At 39.5% G+C, this 19239-nt stretch overlaps 1 protein-coding gene across 1 annotated transcript in view; it reads right to left on the bottom strand.

Moving 5' to 3' along the window:
* Window positions 1–691: 691 nt before the first annotated feature.
* Window positions 692–19239, bottom strand: part of USP13 (ubiquitin specific peptidase 13) — a 57152-nt gene continuing 38604 nt past the window's right edge. Inside the window, exons 11-21 of the mRNA XM_075418280.1 lie at window positions 17802–17927; window positions 16319–16472; window positions 14387–14561; window positions 12230–12318; window positions 11730–11852; window positions 9969–9995; window positions 9080–9223; window positions 7920–8086; window positions 7245–7407; window positions 5511–5595; window positions 692–4861 (exon numbers count right to left, since the gene is read on the bottom strand). Of these exons, the coding sequence (XP_075274395.1) occupies window positions 4768–4861; window positions 5511–5595; window positions 7245–7407; window positions 7920–8086; window positions 9080–9223; window positions 9969–9995; window positions 11730–11852; window positions 12230–12318; window positions 14387–14561; window positions 16319–16472; window positions 17802–17927 (1347 nt within the window). The 3' untranslated portion in view covers window positions 692–4767. The remainder of the gene's footprint in view (window positions 4862–5510; window positions 5596–7244; window positions 7408–7919; window positions 8087–9079; window positions 9224–9968; window positions 9996–11729; window positions 11853–12229; window positions 12319–14386; window positions 14562–16318; window positions 16473–17801; window positions 17928–19239) is intronic.

Raw genomic sequence — 19239 nt, forward strand, 5'->3', positions numbered from 1 at the left:
AGATCATTAAATTTGGACTTCAGGAGCTGAACCATCTTTACCTTTCATATCATTCAACAGTTCACATAAGGAAATGTCACTTCCAGCCTAGCAGGTTTATATCTGACCTGTCCTCCAGCTCGCAGTCCGATGAGCCTATAAAGAGATGAAAGGGATGCCATCCCTCAGTCTTCTTTTTGGCCTATTCTTGCATCTACCAAAGAGTCCCAGTGGCCATGCTGCTATGCAAAGCCCTTACACGAGGAAAAGAGACTTCTCCTTTACTGAACAGTGGGCGAAATTTCTAAATAAGTAAGAGGAGTTACAGACCAAGTTAAAAACTATGATTGAACAGGAGGAATTTGGGGGTGAAATAACACTTCCACATGAACACTGCGAACTCTTTTGTTCAAAGAACATCAACTGGCTTAAAGACTAAAAACATAAAAATAGTCTTAGTTTAAATCTTATTTTCTATTTTTGCCCTGTTTTATATCCACCCAGGGGTTGGGGATTTTTATTTTATTTTTTTTTCCATCCATAAAAGTGCCACAAGCTGCAAGCTTGCAAACCTTTGTCCCCTATGCATTTTTTTTAAATAAAATACCAAACACAACCACAAAGGGTAACAAAAGAAGGAGCATCAAAACATACTCAGTCTATTCCTCTTCAGATAGGAAAGAAAGAAGCAAGAATCCACACAGTCACAAGATGTGAGAATATTTCTTTTTAATTTAAAACAGTTGCAACAATGTCATTCACAACCTTTCTCATCTCAGACAAATACTCTCAAAAATGTTAACAGTGCTTCAAGCAAACAACTCTGAATGGTGCAAAGTAAACCAGAACAGACACTTCCAGGATACAACAGTAAAACCACTGAAAAGTGAATAGAAACCAGAAACTGATCTCAGCCATTAAGGTAAGAAGGGTGGTGTGGAAAGAATAAAAAGTTATGTCCAGTTACATCTTTTGCATAGTTTTTCAATGCAAAGAAGATTAAAATAGCTGCTGCCAGGATGGAGAACAAAAGGAATGAACTGGAGATGCTTCTAAAATAATCTAACAAGCTCCAGTTACATCCATATTCAGAATGTGTGCTACAACCCAGTGGAGGCTGCCTGATTCAAAGAAAATGGACTGATTCTGGCTTCTGTTATGCCAAAGTCAGTCAGAGATAATGCCACTGAACCCAGTAGAATTATGAGTGACAGTAGTTCAGAGACATCTAGGCTTGTTTTTAAATCATAGTTTTGAATAAATTAAATTTTTATCCTAATTACATTTTATCGAGGAACATTAAATAGGAGTTTGTATCTACATGTGTTTTGGAGACTGGAGATTGTGACTCAGAATGAGGGGTCTACTGCATCCAGCATGCTGCTAGGAATGAGAGGGGAAAAGGAAGACACAGAAAAGTTGTTGAGTTTTTCTTCCTTCCACTCTCCTAATCTAAACGTGTCATATGAAAAAGTAAAAATCCGTCCAAGAAATAAGACCATTATTTGCTGCCAAGTCCTGGCTTGCCATAATTCTCAGGCTAGATTGTCTCAAACAGCTCACAGTGATTTTATTTTCTCCCTCCTTTTTTTGTTAAGAAGCTCTCAGCACACCTAACCCCCAAAAGCTAGTACAGCACCCAGACAGAGTTTCCTCATCAGCCGCTGCCCAGGGTGTGCACTGAGGCCTGGCCCAGCACAATTAAGTGCACACAAATTCTAGCAAGCAAAGCCTGATAAATTAGCCATCTATTCATTACAGTCTGTTTGATTGTGGCTTCTGCATGGTGAAGTTTAAAAAAAAACTAAAACATCACCACCAAAAAACAAAAACCAACCAAGCAAACAAAACAAAGTCCTCTCCCCGACATGAGGATGAACAGTCAGGAGCTTACATCCTGCTCCTCCAGATCCATGATGTTCTTCACACATATCCCATTGCAAAAGTGAGATGACTTCACTGGCCATTTGAAAAAGAAGGGAAGCCACTACTTTGGGAGATAATTCCTCAAACAGCTGAAGAACTTCAACATATCTTCAAGTGCTAAATTTTAGAAGATCCATAAGCCTTTCCCCTAAACTGCTCCCTGCACTTCTGACCCACTTACTAGTTTAGGCAGGCAGTACACAAGTGTGACGAACTGAAAAGAATTTCAGATGCCGAGCTGCTACAGTTCATCTCTCACAGCCAGTGAATGGCTCTCCCCTTCCATTTACCATTTCCAGTTTATCACCTGCCAGCTTTCTAAGCGTGCCTCCTATTATCTGAGATCCATCAGTCCCACAGCCATTCCAGTTTTAGGATGTACCAGACAAATGGTTTGCAAGAGTCCAAGCTGCATCCTCAATCCCACGAGACCAGCCATGTTTCCAGTTTAACAACAAACATGGGAACAACTCTGTTTGCCTTTATTTACCTGAGGTTTCTAAATAAAAAGGTAGCAGCCACCAGATCTTGTCAGTTTATAAATAGCCCTTTAAGTTCATGAGGTAAGAGGGAAGCTCTTGTGTTGAACTTCCTCAGAATCCAACTGGGCACTCAAAAAAAAAAACAAAACACCACAACAACAACAACACCACCAACAAAAAGAGAGAGGTTTTTGTCCTTTTTCTACTGCCAGAATGAAAAAGCACAAATATATATGGAAGTTTTGTTCTTTCACTTTAAATAGAAGATGTATCACTGCATAATTTGCTGATCCCGTTTTCAAGTCTGGCATTTTCTGATGAAATACACAAATACTCAAAATTTGGAAGAATGAAAAAAATTACTGGTAGCTTTTATTTTGTCCAGACCTGATGGCTCAATAAGTACAAGGCAGCTGAATCTCTCAGGAGCCAGTTACTAATGTGCTAGGACGCCATTCTTTCGTGTCAATAAGAGCACTAAGTGCAGGAAGCTTTCCCAGCAATTAGGCACCATTTACACTCTACAGGATTATCACACTAGAGTTTCCCTCATAATCTTTGAAGATCAAAAACTGATTTAAAAAAAGTCAAGTGTTTTTCTGGCTCTGCAGGAGGCCTTGGGACCAGAGGGAGAACTATTTTTCCCCAAGCGCTGGAATAAATAAAATGTCCTACTCATAACCAGATTTTTAATTTGGGTTCTCTTCTGTAGTGTGTAGCTGCCTGAATTTTGCTATTAAACATGCAGGCACTGACTGCAGACAAAATGTAATTACACCTCCCTGCCTCTCTTGCACTCTGAAAGGAGGAATTTTTTATTTTTTTTTTTTGACTGTTCCAATTTATTTTGAGGGCTCAGTGAAATTATATGAGGCAACTCCAGCAACAGTCTCTAAGCAGTGGCCAACACTGAATCTTTGGGGATTTTCTGGAATCATGAAAAGTTTCACACTCGCCATTGTATTTTTTCTAGAATTAGTGTTTTCAAGCACAATTTAAAACCCTACATATATAGACTTGCCTGTGACACAAATTGAAGTAACACCCCAAAAAGAGAGACAGGCAAAGCCTGCCCGTACCTACCCACCGCTATAACCCTGCCAGAGACACAAAACCCCTTTCAGAAGGCGCCTGTTGAAGGGATCAGATTATTGGTGTGTGTGCAAGTTTTAAGAAAGCTGAAACATGATTTCAAGGTGGGTTTTTTTTGTTATTGTTTGGGATATTTTTTGTTGGGTTTTGTGGGGTTTTTGTTTTTAGGGTGTTTTTGTTGTTATTGGTTTTTTTTTTAAGGATGGAGGAGAGAGAGGAAAACCAATAACTCAGCAATTTTACTAATCAATTTCCCTCACTCATGGATGGAACTAAATATTTAAGCAGTCTTTGGCAGAAAGCAGAATTGCACTGTGAGTACTTTGTCAGGGAGTTGATTTCAGCTGGAATGTGAGTGGTCTAGATGCACACTTCCCTGAAATAAATAAAAGGGGCCATTAACCCCTTCTTTACCTCCTTCATAAGAAAATAAAAGTTTAAATAATAGCCTTGCTTTTCCTGAGGGTATGTGTTTAATTTTATAGTCAGAAAATCTGCTTCTTTTAGCCATCTGTAATCCTGAGTCTGTCAGAAGAACTTGCAAAACAAACATTGAAGAGAAGATGAAGAAACCTGCGTCAGCAAAAATAAAATCTACTGTTTCTCTTTCGCAGAAAACATACAGGGCACTGACAGGAGATCACTGCCATCTCCATTAGTTTCTTAGGTCTATGCATCAGAAAGGCAAACCAAAATACCATAAAACTGAATTCCAACAGACATAGCTTTAGTTAACTTTTCTCACTGTACCAAAAATCATCTCTCAAATAAGACACTGTGCTTTGAAGAACACTCACATACGTCGTCCCTCCAACTTCATATGCGATATGATTTCTCTGAGTGGTCTGGACTCTGGTTGAAAACACCGGCTCCCAGTTACCAAAGACGCAAACAGGTATTTGTGGTCTTCAACGGGTGCATGGACAGAACAGGCAGGAGCTGGGCTTAACTGGGCTATTTCTGTTCAACTCCAAAACTTCTGTTTTCTCCATATACTAGCTGCAAACTCCACCAGTAATCTGCATGGTCTTAAGGTATTCTTTAAGGTGTATAAATTTAAAACAACATACTATACATCAGCTAATAGAAATTTTCCCTCTAACATTTAAGGCAGCATCAAATGACTGTTTTTAAATAAACTATAAATATCCCATGTTTTCCTTTGCTTTTCGGCAGTCCAAGGATTAGGGGTCTTTTGTTGGTTTTAGATTTTCTTTTTTATTGTATGCTTTTTTGGGCAGGTTAAAAAGGCTTATGGCTTCTTAAGGCCAGGTAGTAGATTTGAGGCCTAACTTGGTATCCTGTGGTAAAAATACATGTAGCCCAGGTCTTTGGGAGGTCGTTCTGAGGCACAGACTCTAAGGTCATTGTAGATCACCCATCTGAAATGAAAACAAGATTGATTACATTCCATGTATATAAAAATCATCACAACTTTATCAGGGACTTCTTAGACTCAAACTTCAAAGAGCTTAAAATCTAAAATTTGGCTTTGCAACAAAAGATCAGAGAAACAGCCGAAGCAGGTTGACTGGCAGAGTCAGGAACTGAAAAGGAAAAGGGACGTGCAGTGGAATGTGTAGTTACAGTTCAAATGAAGGAACATCACAGATTCCCAATGTCAAATAATAGGAGCACATCAAAATCACACCCAAGATCAGCACTGCAGTACTAGCAATTTTAGTATCAGCCCACAGTTTGATGGGTTTCTGTTGATGGGGAATGAAAGTAAGTCGGGGGAAGCTCAGATAAACATAGCCAGATACAGAACTGATGCCCCAAAATGAACAGAGATTTGGAACAGTATGCACAGGAGCGACGATGGTACGTTTCAGCACAGACCTCAAAGGAATCACAACTGAGTCATAACATCTACAACCTGTAACAATCTTCTTTTCTTTGGTGGGAAATGCACACATGGTAACAACATGTGTGTTTTGTCTGCCATGACTACACACCCTGCTCTGTACAGATGCGTGCTTCAAAGAAAACATTTGCTCCTCCTTGTGTGTATCTCCCAGTTCCACTCACCTTCCTTCTTTTTTGAGATGACAAACATAGTGGCCGCTCATTGTGGATGTTCCCATGTGGCTGATGAACCCAAACAGCTCATATCCTGTTTAAGAAATACAAAAGGTAGCGTAAGTGTTTTATTGCTAATACTGCAATATGACTCCAGGGAAAACTATCTTTCTAACGCTGGAGAAGCAGGTATGCACTCCTAACTCAGACTCTGCATCCCAAAACACAATTTCTGTTAAGACTGCAGCATATTCTCGCTTTAGCTAGCAGTCAGAATCACTGTCAAACTTCAAACCAATCCAAATCGAACCCAGATAGATCTATGCACACACAGCAGGGCTGTGATCACAGCCCCTACCAGGAAAGGGAAAACAGTAGATTCATTCTCAGTTCACAGAGAGTACCACAGAAAGTGCCAGATACAGAGTTCATTCTGCACTTATATAAGTTATGTCTGTAAGTGTGATCACAGATCCCCTATAAATCAAATAAAAACCAGAAGTTTATATTTCAGCAGCCCATAAAAGAGAGGTCAGGAAAGAAACCTCTTCCTTTAATACAAGGACAATTTTTGTGCTTAACGCCTCTGGAGAACTTAGCATTGGTTCTTGCTCCCCACCCATTCATGCCATTCACCCAAATTACCACCAAAAGTAAAAGGGTACCTTCTTTCAGGATATTGCATAAGGACAGGGGCCTGGATTTTGGTGGAGAGGGCTTTCTGGAGCCATTTTACAGTATCATGTTGGTTATCGGGATTTCAGGCACTCAGTAAATGGTCTCAGTCTATAAAGGCTAAGTACCACAAAAAATAATTATTCCAAATCTTTTTTTTTTTTTTTAAACCCAACGATAAACAATGTTTCCCATGTCTCCAAGACACTTAAGATTGGTCTTTATAATGTTAGAAACAAAGAAATGAATGTTCTTATATAACAATACCAACCGCAGAAACAAAAATCAAATTGGCTGTTAATTTTTTTTTTTTATAAGACCATTACAGCCAAGATCAGAGGTACAAGTTTGGAACATACTGCAGTTATTAGAATCAGTCCCTAAAGACCCTTCAAAAAACATTATGTGATATCCTTATGTTAGAACCACCGCTGAGCTTTTGTGCTCCAGTGCTTTTACACTCACAATAGGTTCTTTGCCTACTTCACAATTTTGACTGCTGTACATCAGCCCCATCTCGTGGTTTGTTTAGCAGTAGTCTGACTGAGGATCTCAAAGAAAGAAACAAAAGAAAATAGCATAGCAGTACATGCCAGATACCAACTATACCCATCATGTTTAGAATAAGGAACTTGGTTGAAAGGATTATGAAATCTCCCATCAGACCACAGGAGGACAGAAACTCAGGTGGTCTGTAACAGCAGCATTATCTTTAGGATACTCAACCCCTGAATATTTAAAGATTCTAGTTTTTCTTTGTCTTATCTTTTAGTGAAAAAACAAGTAGTAAAGTTTGGCCAGGATAGATTTATATGCTGTGGCAACAAGAAACTTGAACTCAGGTTACTCAGTGAGTCCAGTGAAAGAGTTTTCTGAGCAAACACAGCTCACATAACTTGGCAGCCCCATAGAGTTTGACTCAGCCCCAGAAGCAAGACTGGAAGTAAATTGTCTGGATCATGTCAAAAACCACACGATAACTACTTTCAAGACAGAAAGGAGCTCTATGAATGGTGTAAGTGTGACACAACAACATGATAGCCAGTTCTAAGCTGAACGAGAACTTACTTCCAGACCCATCTTTGATCCTGGGTCCCTCCGATCCTGTCTCTGCAAGGATATTGGCATTAGCATTGTTCTCCATATCCATCACATCCAAAGCAGGCTCACTTTCTTCCTTGAGTTCAGGGTGGCTGAAGATCCATTCCAGCGCATGCTCCAAATTATTGTTCTGTGAGTCAAACAAGCAAAAAAGCAGCCTTTAATACATTCTCTAGCATCATGCTACCCCTCATCAGTCTTTGAACTGAGTAAGGATCATGATTGACAGCACTTAAAACTTGTAAGATACATACTCCAGCTCCATGGAAAATAGTATTCAACAAGCACTCTGCAGAGGCTTGACAGATGGAAAAGAAATCCTCCCACAACCAATCCCCATGGCCCCCAGGTTCTCATCTTGAAGATGCATAGTCTTTAGGCATCTAGTTTGTTTCTCAACAGATGGTAAAAGAACCTAAGTTTTCCTCACTTTGCTCCACACTTTAACATTCCTTTAAAACACACAAACTACCTTCCCCACTCTAACCCAGACAAGTCAGGCATCCCAGACTTTGCCAGAATAGTTCGATGTGCATCATCCACTAACGGGATTTTCATACACGTGTTTCAAAGGCACGCACATGTACAAAGCAGATAATGTGAAATGAAACCCCAGTGCTACTAACAGCTCATGGAACTCACTGTTGCCTTCAGTGCTTGAATTGCTAGAATCCTTTGGAAGCCCATGGAAATGATAATTGCAACCATCTCTTCGGGAGGTTGGTTATCTAGCCCAACAGCTCCAAACGCAGCTGCCGCACTGGAAGCAACTTCTCCAAATGCAGGTACGACCAGAGGCTCAGCGAAGTCTGGAGCAAACAAACATTCATCAGTTCATACTTTTTCCCCACTGAACTGGAAAGTCAACAACAAACACAAACAAACAACAAACAGGACCTCAAAAGCAGTCCTGAAATCAACGTAAGTTAATTTCACTGGCCCAGTTGGGACTTAGATGGGAGGAAAGCCTTAAAAACAAAATGAACACACACATTACATAATATCTAGGTGGACAAATTCATATTGAGCAGGCTGGAACAACTTGGCACATCACAGAAGGAAACAACTGCAGGAAAGTAGCAAAGATCGGTACAGAAGCAATGATGACACCAGAATAGCAGACAACCCAGCTGATACAGGTATAGGTGTAAAATGAACTGATTCCATAGCTGAAGTATGTCTGTTAAGCCCAAGTGAAATTCATTGCCCATTTACACAAGCAACGCAAAAGCCCATTGTGAAGTGTGAATTCAACCAAATCTGGAGTTTCCTGGCAAAGGAATGCTCAGGTATACTCAGTGCTGAATCATGGCTCCAAACTTGGCATGGGTGAAACACAGAAAGTGGAGAACATCCAGCAGTCCTGTCCATCAGTAGACAGCCCAAGTTCCAAGTACAGCATGAATACTCTAGCCTGAGCCAGAGAAGGCTGACATGGAAGAAGAGCATCTGGACCACAGGATTCTTTGTACTTACATTTGATCACAAGTCAGCTTCCCCCTTAGCAGCACGGACCTAGCCAGAGGGTGGAAAAAGAGAGCTGGCCCACGCCATCAGTGAGGACAGGAAAGTGTACTGCTGGTGTAGCTTAGGTTTGTTGTCATCTTCTACGCAGAGGATGCCACATAATGGTTAAGATCTGCATGTTCCAGAAGCAGCTTAGGAAAATTCACTCACACCTCCAGGTTTCCTGGGGTGGAGAAGTGGGCCATTGTTTCTCTGTCACACATTATAAAAATTCTACTGACTGCCAAAATACACAACCAGGGGTTGAGTTTAACTTACACCTTCCAACCACTGACCTGGTTCTTCCATGTGTGCAATGATCCAGTTGAAAGCAACTTCAGCACCCAGGTTGCCTGTATAGTACACAGCTTTCCGACACGCTTCCAAAGGAAAACCCATCTCTGCCAGCTGCATAACTGAAGACTCATCAATATCTAGAGCTACAAGAAAGGACCTTCTAAAATATAAAAGTCTAATTTCACCAATTGTATGGTATTTCTTATTGTTATTTATGATGCCACATATTACAATACATATCTCTTGGATTTGTTTTAGTACCACAATAAACCCACACCTATTAGAAAACAGCCTTGTACAAAGCATTATAGCATTTGTTACAGACTTACTGGTAATCTTTTGTCTCAGTAATCTACACAGATCCTTAAACCTTGATGAATTCCTACAGGACTTTATTTATTAAAAAAACTCACCACTGGATTTCCAGGGGTGAAGAAGGTAGGTGCTGAGCTCAGCTAGAGATGGCAGCCAAAAGCAATCACCTCTCTTAAAGGCAGGATCTTGCAGGTGAGAAAAACAACAGCTGCTGGATCTAGCAGTCTCCAGTTGAACTTCATCTCTGAATGACAAGGTCCGACAGCTTCAGCTGAGGTCATAGTCCAAAGGGAGCCAGGATCAAGAAGCTGTGACCCCCAGAACTGCAAGATCCTGCTGATAAGCAGCAGATAGAGGAGCAGCTCATATTCTGGCTATGCTGATGCTACTACAGACTCCTAAAGAGTCCTGCACACATGGAAGTAAATGCAGAACAAGTACAAAAACCAGCTGTTACTTAGAAGCATGCAGGGCAATATTTCATGCATCTCTATGAGAAGCCATGAGCTGAGCAAAAGCATGACAACTTTTTAAGCAGCTGAAATACCAGTCTCAGAAAAATGAGATGCATACACTCCACAAAATCGTTTCTCATATGATCTGAAAATTAAGAAAGGAAAAAAAACCAGGGAAAAGGACTTACATGAGGACTAAGTAGATTCATAGGGCAAAAACAATTCCATGTTTTTAAAGTCATAGAAACGTTTGACCTCATACAGATCAGGGATGTTTCTGCCCAGTAATTTCCCTAACTCAACTCAGAGCAAAGTGTCACTGGTACTATAAACCAGTAGGAAATATAGCTGATGACTGTCCTAAGACAACTTAAGCAAGAATCTGTTTTGTTATAGATAAGGTACCGTCACCCATGAATTTACACTAAAATTAGGTCAGTCCATTGAGCAAGAGGATAGAAAAGAATAGGCCTTTGTAAGGAACCTATAGATAACGGACAAAATTAAAACCTTTAGAGAACCTAATTTTGCCATAGCCTTTGCTCTGACACACTATTTCAGGTACTAGCTTCCTTTCACATACATACAGCTTGATATTATATCACCGCTATTACAAATATCCAAGCAAATGTGGCAATCATGTCATGACAGTAGCTGCATTACTGGTTTCCTATTAAGTCCTGAGGCATTCAAACTTCAGTTATCGGGAGGAAATTGCAACAACCTGAGTCTAAGTTCATACTACGAAAACACGATTTTACTTGCTATAAACCATTTCATTCTCCAGAGAAACACAGGGAATGAGGAAGGAGGATGTTCTAATATCCTGGTTTCCAATATTCAGAGTAAAAGAAATAGTATTTTAAAAAGAAAAGCAGCATAGCATGTTCTTCACTCCTCTTTCTGCTCTACAAATATTTTTAGTCAGCAGTTTGACATCAGCTCCTTGAGACAGAGCCTTTTTTAATGGACTGTACAACCCACGTACATCCAGAGAAGGGGACTACGTGTGCACGCACAGCTGCTAGGGCCTTACTGCAACCTAACAATTCTTGTAATTTAAAAATTAATAAGATTTTGAATCTCATCTATGCCTGGAAAACTGTTTTCTTAAATCATGGTCTTCTGTGTATTAGGTATTGTTGTACTGTGAATGAATCGATTCTGCAGACATGGTGTGTTTGTTGTTCTACCTAGAACCAAAGTGCCTCAAGCTACCCAGGTAAACTCTGCGACTGAGCAGAAGACCATCTGCTCAGAACCATAACACTAAAACCTACAGCAAATAATCAGAGCAACTGACAGATTTTAAAATTCCTTCTGACCAGGATGGACCACGTACTGTACACAGGGACTTACACAAGAACTGAGAGATTGATTTAGCTATGGTACTACCCAGACTACTTATCACCAGGTTTTAGACAAGCTTTAGTACAAAAGTGCTCTGAAGATAACAGCAGTTCAGTAACACCTCTTATGCAAATATAAGAAAAGAGCGGACTAATGCTCCACCCCACTTCTGACACCTATCATGAGACTCAGTGTAGGTGTCTGAGACCACATCCTTTGCACCAGGCCCCGGGAAGTGTCTATCTTTGGGCACTGCAATTTCATAAAAATATAAATTATTTGGAGAGAGTCCAAAGCAACACTATCAATCATAAATCCTGAAAACATCAAAGCAAAAAAACTGGAAGAACTAGGGTTGTCTAGCAGGGAGCGGAAAAAAAAAAAAAAGGCTGCGCGGTGTTGTAACAGTCTTCAGTTACAGAAACAGAGAGCTGCTTTTTTGTTCATAGCTCCAAAAGGTGAAGATTAAAGACAATCAGCATGTGCTAGAGGGAAAGGGGAATACAGGAGAGAAGCAGCTAGTACATACCTTTTGGGTCTTCAGGAATGACAATAGGAGGAGCAATGTCTGGAAGTTCCTCTTCTCCCGGCTGGAGACCCCTGGCCCGAAGGTGGTTGATATCTAGGAAATCTGGCATGTCTATAGAAACATCTACAGAAGCAGAGAAACAGATTAAGCTTATGAATCCAGCAAAATGACTTCATGCTGCAATCCACCCCTTCAGAGAAGGGACTCTGGTACTCAAGGTACAAACACAGCCAGGATTCTCCTCCTGAAAACAGTTATTTGAGAAATTTGGAACACTAAAGCTCAATTTAACTAGGAGGTCAGACTACATGAAACTGTATTTTAACTCCGCAGACCTGATGGATTGGTTTAATTTGTCATAAAAGGAAAAAAGATTCAATTACAATCTTCACAATTTAAACTTGAGACTCAAGCCAGGTCCTCATTATAGACCAAAGCATGCATACCTTATAGATTATCTTGGATAAAATGAGAAAAAGGTAAATACAAAAGGCACATACCAAGTTTTTTGGGTATCCAATCAAGGCCAAAGGTGAATTTCTTTATCTGCACCACTAAGTACTCAGGAAACGAAGCAAAACGAGAAGTTCTGGGAAGAACAAGAAATACAATTCATTGAAACGAGGCACCAAAACCGCAAGCAACACAGATTTCAGTACCTCATGCACACTGAGATGAGTAACTTTAGCCCTGAGTGAGATCCATAGTGAGGGATTTTACAAACATAAATTTCACAAAAAAGCTTCCAAGTACGACGGAAAAATATCGTAGTAGCTTTCTATACATTCATAATCTGAACATCAGCCCAAACTCTTGCAGATAATTCAGCTAGTAGAAAGATTATAAAAAACCACTACAAGTAATATTAAACTTGCTTACTCAAGTTCTGAAGTTGAATGTCAGGAAATGTATGAATAGTTTTGAATGACATGTTGGGTAAAATGTCAGGGCATGGGCTTAAACCACATCTTGGACGGAAAGGAGTAACAATTAAATCTGCATTTTATTCACTCCCTTGCTAGTAACAGTAGCATTATCTATGAGGTATCAGTCCACCTATAAAGCACTACATTAAGCAAAGATTAAAAAAGCTGTCTTTTGTAGTTTTTCACATGAGTGTTATATAAAAAAGCTACGTAATATTTGTATTAAGCTACTATAATATTTATCAAATTAGGGGATGGCTATTGGTTTTAAGGGGATCCCTGATATTTGCTCATTTAGTGAAAAGAAAAAGTTTAATCCTGAACACAACACAACATTATATGTACCACCATTCTCCTTCTCTACGCACCCATTTCTCCCACATTTAATCTGCATCCTTCGCTTTATCTTCCATTCATACACACCATCTTTTCTTTTAAATCACCTAACTCTGGGTAAAATACAATAAATGCATCATAAATATTAGGCCTCGCTACCATACTACTGTCTAAATTCTTGTTAGCACCACCTTGCAATTTTAGTAACTTTATCATCTGCAGCACAAAACTTTTGAATTTTAAATAGCAAATTATTCTTCATCTTTCAATGTTTTTAAAGACCTAGGGGATGAAGAACCGCTAAATTAATCCTGGATCTATTTGAAGACTAGAATGTTCTTCCAACATGTTCACAGTTGATAAAAAAACCCTTTAGATTTCTGCTGCATTTTTATCCACCATGTGCACTTGTCTCCAATTTTAAATACAATGTCAGTGAAACTGTATGCCAAGAGAGCAATGAGTCATCGGTATGTTAAGTGATCTAAAAATAGAAGGTACCTATCCATAACAAACAAGTTGCAGAGCCCAATTTTCAAACAATCCTTGCTGCTGACATAAAAGTGGAACTGGGTAAGAGACTAACTCTTGTTCTCAGCAAGAAATACTGCCCCTGAAAATCCCATTGATATCTACTTGCCACCCTATTTCTTCTTAACACTTTTTTTAAGCCCAAGATGTTCTGGGTGCTTTTATCTACCTGGTTATAAACACACAAGACGGGTTCCTTCTTTCTCATGTCCATCTTGTACCCTGGCCCCATCTAAGTGACAGCAAACTTAACAGATGTAACCAAACACTGTAGCATACAAAGGTGATGGGTTGAAATCCAAACACAAACAATAAATGGTATAAAACATAACAACATAATAAAAACAAAGTTTTCAGCATAGCACTTCACAAATGCAAAAATCTCCATCCACAGAACTTTCTCATACGAAACACAACCTTTGTTTGCTTCACCCTGTTTTGTTGCCACACCATGCCGTTCATCATTTTTAGTCAAATGAAGACATCAAGAGATTAAGCACAGAGATCCAGACTATGTCTCCTACCACACAATACAGAGCTCTATCACTAGTCGATACATAGGATCCGATTCTAAAATGTTGTCAGACAATTAAGCTACAAGGCATTTAAAGTTCAAGCTCTTAACAACCAGACTGCATCACCTTTTGGAATTCAGCTGTTAAGAACAATTTATTTCCTGCTCAATTGGTCAATACAACTCTCGTCAGGCTTGATCTGCACATCACATTTTTGAGCCCCGACACTAATATAACACCAGAGACCACTACGCCTTTGTCTGCTTCTCTCTGCATCACATCCAGACAGCAAGACAAGCACAGAGCACTACCATATCATTTTTTCATAGGCAGTCAGATGCACACTTACTTAACTCCTGCAGATTTTGCTTGAAGGGCACTGCTCCAGAAATCCTCTACATTGTTTGGTTCAGAAAAGGCCTGCAGACACGCACTAAATGGGATATTGGCACGGACGAGCTCTGGTGGAGGTCTCCTTGCAGCTTCTGCTTCTCGCCTCTTCAATTCATAGGCAATTAATTCATCTGAGAAATACATATGACATTAACAGCTAAATGAACACTCATGATTATGATGTCCCTCATCAGTCTTCTTTTTGCAAGTTTTAGAAATGCAAAAACCTACTTATTGATAAAACTTTTACATGGCTTTAACTAGACATCAAATCTTTGTCTGTACTGGGGTCAGGAGCCACACTTACAACCACATCTCTTTTTTGAAGGTTTCCGCTCATGGTGAAAACACAGAACTGGAAATACAGGGCAACAGGCAATTAAAACCTTGCCATGACAGCTAGAATCCTGTATTAATGGTAACACCAACTATCCACTTTATCAGCTCAATCTGACTTAGAAAATCATTGCTGTGTATCTGTGTCACCTGACTTTCTAGACAGGACAGGATTATATATGAGCTAGAAAGAGTCCTGACACTGGCAAATTGAGCAGTGTCATATGGTAAATTCATAAACTAATATACCTCTTGAGCCATTACCTGGAAGTAACATGCTCTTTTATAAGCAATAGAATCACCACTGAAACTGATAAACAAAGAACACGAAGTTCTCCAAAACTTAACTTTTTCAAGTCAAAATGGTCTTGATAAAATATATTATCCAGTTCAGGGAGTTGTGGGCTAGGTAAAAAGCAGTAGGTGGAATTCTCTGTCTTGTACTATGTCACAGGAGCTGACCAAATAATCAGAATATTTCCTTCTGGCTTTAAAGTGTCTTAAATTTTGAGATTATGTAGGAAGCCAGAGGCACATCCCCTTCTAGTGCTCCTGTAATGTCCCCTTCAATTCCATCTCAAGCATACATTTATTATGTTAGTCTGCAAGACTCTTCATTACTGCTTGCACGGGCAACCAAGATATTTCAGTACTTCCCTCTTACTTCCAAGTCTTCTAGCCCTCTCAGCAATTATCTCCTTTAAAAACAACTATGCTTTCTCAGGCAGCTCATACACATGAAGCAAACCACTCCTATATATTAAATTCGTGTCCACCACTTCATCCTCCTTCCCTTCTCTCTGAAAGCCCAGGATATCCAAATTGTGTGTTTTGGCTTTATAGACAACAAACTATCTTATACCCCTATTCTCTATTATCACATTAGATCTTACAAACTGCTGCTAATGAGCACAAAGCTGATTTATTTGGTTGGGTTTTATATTATCTAATTTTTCATGACTGGGTGTTTGTTTTTACAAGATATTCATTAGCTAGGATGCTCAGTTCCTTTTTTAGAATTCGGAATTTTTTATACACTGGTTCACTGTCCAAGACAAAGCAAATCCAGTCCTAATAGGGATCTTTAGGCATACACATGCATAAAAAGCAAGGGTAAATAAATTGTACTACAAGTGGTGTGACACATCCCTGGGTCAAATACAGGGCAAAGTTTTAAATCACAAATCTCTGACGCCTTTATCATACAAACTGCTACATTCTTGGTGATACATTTCTGAGTGGTGACACTTAGTGGTCCCACAGTCTGAAAAGAAACCTGTCCGAAAACTTGTCAAGAGTATCCAGGAAGGACTCTTGATCCCTAAAAACATAACCAGGGATGATAAAGCCACAAACTGATGTCTGTTTAAAATCTCCTTTAAAGAAAACCAAACCAAGTAAGTTTCTCCTCATCACTTCATTGGTTTGATATGCCACATGGCCTTGACCCATTCTATCCATATAAAGAGACCACACGCAGGTGAGAACTTCATTCCCTCATGATTGAGGGAGTCACCAGAATGTCTGTCAATAGACCAGTTGGTTTCCTTACCTTTGTTTGTTGCTGCCTCCATGGCCACAGGTAACTGCATGATATAGTCCACCCTCTCTGTGTAGCGGACCTTTCTGGACTGGCAGCACTGTGTGCGTTCTTCCACCAGGAACCGGAAAACGTCGCTAGGGTTTTCTGAACCTACAGGGCTCCTCTGAAAGGAATATTAGATCCAATTGTTTAAGTGACAATCATTAAAATGACTAGAGAACCCAAAGGCTGCTGGCTGGTTTATGGCAAGCACAGAGATACTAATCTTGCACCTAGATCTGGCAGCTCAGCCTGCATTTTATGCATGCAGAATGCTTGCACCCACAGAGAATCCCACTGAAGTCCACAATGTCTGCATATACAGCAGGATCTTTCTACACACCGTAACTTGCAGGGTATGTGCCTCATGAATTTGCCCGAGTCAAGGTGAACAGAAGGAGGTAGAAAGGTGGCAGGTTACAATAAAAATAGAAAGCTCAGGTAAGTAACATGGAGCATCCATTCAGCAAATAGAACGGCTCCTACCACTCCGAATCTGCACTGAAACAGAACAAGCAACTTGTAGTAGTTCATTATCCAGATGGGAATGTCATACAAATAAAATACCTCCTCTTTATTGTTCATATTAATGTCTGTTATCAGGCAAAAAGCAGAAGAATGTCTTCCAACCACCCTATAATCAGTACATGTGTTTTGGGATGTGGAACATTATGCATGCAAATGTGAATAACTTCATCTAGACTGTAACACACGAATAAACACTCTTGATTCTTGGGGAAAATGGGAAAAAGAGGGAGGAAGGATGGACAAGAAAGAAATGCTTTAAATCAAAACTGCATGTATTTGTAAATATCCCTTTCAGAAAGACAGCGTTAAAATTCACAGTATTGATTCTTTTACATGCAACATTGAGCTCGAGCTCAGTGGAACTAACACTTTATACAGAAATATTCAACTGACAAACAGTCACTTTGCTTTCAGCAGGGAAGTCCTTGCTCCCATAATAATTCAATGACGTACAGCTGGTATTTGTAAAAGAACTGGACATGGCAATAAGTTTGCTTCCAATGGTGATGTAAATTTGGAATAATAATAATCATAATACCCAATTCATTAATATTCCAAGACAGACTTCAATATGGTAAACAAACAGATAGCATGTAATCATAAACCGAACAACAATTTGAAAGGACAGTCACGTATGTTTAGAAATCTTATAGCTTGTGCAGTGATGCCTGACATCTCTATATCTCTTGCAGTTGTTATCAGCACCACTGGCCCTATGTGAAGTCATGCAAGAGTCTAAAGTAAAGAGAAGGGAGAGTTCAAGAAAAAAATGTTTCTAAACCAAAATACATTTTTATTAGTGTCATTTTCTACATATCCAAGGCTAAAAGGAGTATAATAAAAAAAATGAGCCACTCATAGAACAGTCTGCCCTCACCGCCTAATACAACCAGGGAAAAGAAGCAGTAATTCAGATTTTTCTCACCTCTACTAGATTTATAAGATGTAGGAAAAATTCCTGTGCGTCTTGTTGTCTATTAGAGGAAAATTCTGCGTGGCCTTTACTTATGAAAGCCTTAAACATTCGGGGAGATATTCCATTGTGTTGAGGCTAAATAAAAGAAAGAGAAACCTTTTAAGGAGGAACTTTTAGTCATTCCTGGACCAAATACCCCAAAGTCACTCCACTAGATCTATCTATGGTCCATTTCTGCCACTAGGGAAATGATAGCTTCAGTTTGATCTTGTTTTCCATTTTACTAAAAATTGAAAGGGTCCTGAAACCTGATTTCAGAGGTTTAGAATATGTTTTATTATATATAACATAGTTCCTAGTTTATTACATATAACATAGTTCCTACAGCGTTCAGTCTTTCTGATTTTTCTATGGCATTTGCAAGTTAAAAGAGATTACTGAAGGTTCACTAAAGATTAGTAGTTATCAGAAAGGCTAAAAGCCTACGCTGTTTTCTAACATTTGACATTCCTTTCAGAACCCTGTTCCACCTAAAAGTACGTGGGCATCAAAGTCTTTTGGTATATCAGCTAGCAGCTTTACTCAGGACAAAACCTCTCCAGAGCTGTCTACAGAATCAAGCAGAGAACAAATAATGTCTGTTAAGAACAGACACGAATTTGCAATTTGCAGATGTTGCTCATGTTGAAGGAACACAGCATACTGTCTTTAGCCATTCAGTTACATCGGTAGGAAACTATCCTAAATCAGAAAATCTCTAGCTTCCAAGAGAGTCCTAGTTTTGACTTTCTCACCCACTATACCACTTTAAGAAGCCTCCCCAACCACCCCAAATCGCTTCCTCAAGACGACACTAGCTATTATGCCTTTTAAATAACACTTTTGAAAGGGTCAGAATCTTCTAATCAGATTTGCCCTCGTCCTCCACCAGACCAAATAATTTCCAAGACAATCCAAGGACACGTGTAGCCTTTAGGATATGCCAGCGGCTGTTAAAAACTCAGCCAATCTCATTCTTTACTACAGTTGCGCTATCATACCAATATAAAAATAGAAAAAAAAAAAGCACATAAGGCACATACTAAAAAAGAAAAATTTGATTCTTGGTTTCACCAGGGTAAGGTATTCCTAGACCCATTGAAATCAGAGGCAGGTTCTCAATTTTAATGCTTTTTCAATTTTTGGCAGTACACCAGCAACCACATTAGGGTAAGACGCTCTCTAAAGGCTCTCAAAGAGACAGAGTCTCAGTATTGCTTGAACAAAGAAATGTTCTAGGAATTTCTGAATCTTGGATTATATCTCACTCCAGTGTCCCCAGCTGCCTTTCATCAAAGCTAGGACTGGGAAGAGAAATGCATAAACCAGCTCAAATTCTTTCTCACAGCCCAGAAAGTCAATCGTCCCCTGGGCTGCATCCCCAGCAGGCAAGGGAGGGGATTCTGCC

This window comes from Opisthocomus hoazin, chromosome 4 (genome assembly GCF_030867145.1).
Source record: "Opisthocomus hoazin isolate bOpiHoa1 chromosome 4, bOpiHoa1.hap1, whole genome shotgun sequence".
In the NCBI taxonomy this organism is placed as follows: domain Eukaryota; kingdom Metazoa; phylum Chordata; class Aves; order Opisthocomiformes; family Opisthocomidae; genus Opisthocomus; species Opisthocomus hoazin.